This window comes from Loxodonta africana, unplaced genomic scaffold, assembly GCF_030014295.1.
Source record: "Loxodonta africana isolate mLoxAfr1 unplaced genomic scaffold, mLoxAfr1.hap2 scaffold_29, whole genome shotgun sequence".
NCBI classification, from domain to species: domain Eukaryota; kingdom Metazoa; phylum Chordata; class Mammalia; order Proboscidea; family Elephantidae; genus Loxodonta; species Loxodonta africana.
In genome coordinates, this window is record NW_026975011.1 from 3267099 (window position 1) to 3271383 (window position 4285).

At 41.9% G+C, this 4285-nt stretch overlaps 1 protein-coding gene across 1 annotated transcript; it reads left to right on the forward strand.

Moving 5' to 3' along the window:
• Positions 1-1856: 1856 nt before the first annotated feature.
• LOC100675067 (olfactory receptor 4C15-like) lies at positions 1857-3955 on the forward strand. The gene has a single exon (XM_064279009.1). It carries the CDS (start codon positions 1867-1869, stop codon positions 2785-2787), a length of 921 nt encoding a protein of 306 aa, XP_064135079.1. The 5' UTR covers positions 1857-1866; the 3' UTR covers positions 2788-3955.
• The last annotated feature ends 330 nt before the right edge of the window (positions 3956-4285 follow it).

Genomic DNA, 4285 nt, shown 5'->3' on the forward strand with positions numbered 1-4285 from the left:
GCATTGCACTGAGCAAATCTGCTGCAAAAGACCTCTTCAAAGTGTTGAAGAGCAAGGATGTCACCCTGAAGACTAAGGTGCATCTGACCCAAGCCATGGTATTTTCGATTGCATCATATGCACGTGAAAGTTGGACAATGAATAAGGAAGACTGAAGAAGAGTTGACGCCTTTGAATTGTGGTGTTGGCTAAGAATATTGAATATACTACGGACTGCCAAAAAAACAAACAAATCTGTCTTGGAAGATATACAACCAGAATACTCCTCAGAAGCAAGGATGGCGAGGCTGCGTTTTACCTACTTTGGACATGTTGTCAGGACGGATGAGTCCCTGGAGAAGGACATCATGCTTGGCAGAGTACAGGGTCAGCAGAAAAGAGGAATATTCTCAACAAGTTGGACTGACACAGTGGCTGCAACAATGAGCTCAAGCATAACAACGATTGTAAGGATGGCACAGGACCGGGCAGTGTTTTGTTCTGTTGTGCATAGGGTTGCTATGAGTCCGAACCACTCGACGGCACCTAACAACAACAACAACAATGTATATGATAAGGCCATTACCCTCTGATTATAAATCATTTGCAGTTTCTTTGCCTTTAGGTAACTCATTTATGCATGAACAAAGGAATCAGAAGATTTTAACCTTCAGAGGTGAATGGAGACTGTAAAAAGGCCATCCTTGCTCTGAAGTTCTCCCTAAAAAAAAAAAAAGTTCTCATCCCTCTCCATATTAAGGAAACCATGGTGGCGTAGTGGTTAAGTGCTACAGTTCCTAATGAAAGGGTCGGCAGTTCAAATCCATCAGGCGCTCCTTGGAAACTCTATGGGGCAGTTCTACTCTGTCCTATAGGGTCGCTGTGAGTCGGAATCGACTCGACGGCACTGGGTTTGGTTTTGGTTTTTTGGTTTTCCATATTAATTCAGCGGAACCAACTTGGGCTTTGGAGCCAGAAAATCCAAATCTACCTCTGTTATTCTTTTGAATATAACCTCTCAAACGATGAGTTTGTTACCAGTAACACATGGATAATAAGACTTAACATGGACTGTATCCTAGACACTAGGCACTCAGAAATTGCTTTCCTTCCATTGCCTTACTTAGTCATCAGCACAACATTTTGAAGTAGGTATTATTTTTTTTATCAGTTTCTGTTTTCATTTTAAAATGATGAATTAAAAGATCAACCCAGCACTTAACTTATTACTTGCTAAGCATACAGCTAGGCACTTTTCCACAGGCCTTTATTTTTTATAAGGAATTAATTAATTCACCATAAATGTCCAGTTCAGCTCAGACTTATAAAGAAATATTTGAGAGAATAGGTATGATTTCCAAGTGCCTCTTAAACTGCAAGTTATCTCTTCTTCTATTTGTAGGTAAGGCAATCTTCAGGTGAGAGATGCATTTCCCTTGCAAGTCATGCTTGTTCCCTTGCCATGCCAGTAACAGGCAAGAGTAAGACATTACGGTCCTCCTTTCTTCAGAGCTTCGATGTGTTTCAGACTCCTTCTCAACAAGTCACTTTTGGTAGCCAATATGGACTAATCAGAGTCAGCACCTAGATTAAAAAAAATTTTTTTTCATCCCTACCACATATGAGTGTTTTCCTTCCCTCATACAGAAGCTCTATTTTAAAGTATTTAAGCTCAATGCTGCCTGATGTCTCACTACCACCTTCAAGAAATTTCTAATTTCGTATTCTCAACAAAAATAGAAGCACTTAAAATAACTTTGCTTATGGATGCACCAACCTGTTGATGACTAGTTAATACCATATACTATTCTGAGACAAATATCTCTTTCTCATAATTTCAGATTCTTCAAGGTCACTGTGGTAGCTTCCGCCTTTTCCTCTGACATCATGCAAAATCAAAGCTTTGTAACTGAGTTTGTCCTCTTGGGGCTTTCACGGAATCCAAATGTTCAAAAAATAGGATTTGTTATATTTTTGTTCTCCTACTTTGCAACTGTTGGGGGCAATTTGCTGATTGTGGTGACCATTATCAGCAGCCCAGCACTCCTGGGCTCCCCCATGTACGTCTTTCTGGCCTTCCTGGATGTGTGCTATTCCTCTGCATTCGCCCCAAAGATGATTGTAGACTCACTCCACGAGAGGAAAACCATCTCCTTCGAGGGCTGCATGACCCAGCTCTTTGCTGAATATTTATTTGCTGGTGCTGAAATAATTATTCTCTCTGCCATGGCCTATGACCGCTATGTTACCATTTGCAAGCCATTGTGCTACCTCTCTCTCATGAACGGGAGGCTCTGTGGTATCCTGATGGGGGTAGCCTGGACAGGAGGCTTCTTGCATTCTGTGATACAAATTCTCTTTACTTTCCAGCTGCCCTTCTGTGGCCCCAATGTCATCAATCACTTCCTACGTGATTTGTACCCATTACTGGAGCTTGCCTGCACTGATACTCACATACTTGGCCTTTTGGTGGTTGCCAGTAGTGGGTTTATTTGCATCATAAATTTCTTATTGTTGCTTATCTCTTATTGTGTCATCTTGTTCTCGCTAAGAACACATAGCTCTGAAGGCCAGAGGAAAGCTCTTGCCACCTGTGGATCTCACATTTCTGTTGTGGTTTTATTCTTTGTCCCATGCATATCTCTGTATGCCCGACCTCCATCTGCTTTTTCCTTCGATAAGATGGTGGCCATATTTTACACCATTGTAACTCCCCTGCTCAATCCTGTGATTTACACTTTCAGGAATAAGGAAGTGAAAAACGCCATAAGGAAGTTGTGGACCAAATTGCTGGTGGTTTTTAATTAAAAATAAAACACTAAACATAACAAATTAAACCTTCCAGAAGAAAGAAATCAAAACGGGCTCAGACAAGAACTTTGTAGGGAATGGACCTTGTAAGACAGAAGGAAATGTAATACAACACAAAAACACTGATGTGGAGGTCTGGAAATGCTCTTTGCATCCTCAGATTACTCATCATCTCAGAGTTGGCAGCTCAGTATCCTTTTATGTAAACTAAGGAGAGTTGAATTTTTTTTTGCAGTTTTTTTTTAGTAATTTTTATCGTACTTTAAGTGAAAGTTTAAAAATCAAGTCAGTCTCTCACACAAAAACCCATATACACCTTGCTACACACTCCCAATTACTCTCCCTCTAGTGAGACAGCCCATGCTCTCCCTCCACTCTCTCTTTTCGTGTCCATTTCCCCAGCTTCTAATCCCCTCCACCCTCTCATCTCCCCTCCATGCAGGAGATGCCAACATAGTCTCAAGGGTCCACCTGATCCAAGAAGCTCACTCCTCATCAGCATCCCTCTCCAACCCATTGTCCAGTCCAATCCATGTCTGAAGAGTTGGCTTCAGGAATGGTTCCTGTTCTGGGCCAACAGGTCTGGGGGCCATGACCACCAGGGTCCTTCTAGTCTCAGTCAGACCATTAAGTTTGGTCTTATGACAGTTTGAGGTCTGCATCCCACTGCTCTCCTGCTCTCTCAGAGTTTTTCTGTTGTGTTCCCTGTCAGGGCAGTCATCAGTTGTAGCTGGGCACCATCTAGTTCTTCTGGTCTCAGGATGATGTATTCACCGGTTCATGTGGCCGTTTCTGTCTCTTGGGCTCGTAATCACCTTGTGTCCTTGGTGTTCTTCATTCTCCTTTGATCCAGGTGGGTTGAGACCAATTAATGCATCTTAGATGGCTGCTTGCTAGCGTTTAAGACCCCAGACGCCACTCTTCAAAATGGGATGAAGAATGTTTTCTTAATAGATTTTATTATGCCAATTGACTTAGATGTTCCCTGAAACCATGGTCCCCAGAACCCTGCCCCTGTTACGCTGGCCTTCAAAGCATTCAGTTTATTCAGGAAACTTCTTTGCTTTTGGTTTAATCCAATTGTACTGACCTCCCCTGTATTGAGTGCTGTCATTCCCTTCACCTAAAGTAGTTCTTATCTAATTAGTGAATACCCGTCTCCCACCCTCCCTCCCTCCCCCCCTCTGGTAACCACAAAAGAATGTGTTCTTCTCAGTTTCAACTATCTGACACGTTCTTATAATAGTGGTCTTATACAATATTTGTCCTTTTGCAACTGACTGATTTCACTCAGCTTAATGCCTTCCAGGTCCCTCCATGTTATGAAATGTTTCACAGATTCCTCATTGTTCTTTATCGATGCGTAGTATTCCACTGTGTGAATATACCATAATTTATTTATCCATTCATCTGTTGATGGGCACCTTGGTTGCTTCCATCTTTTTGTTATTGTAAACAGTGCTGCAATAAACATGGGTGTGCATATATCTGTTTG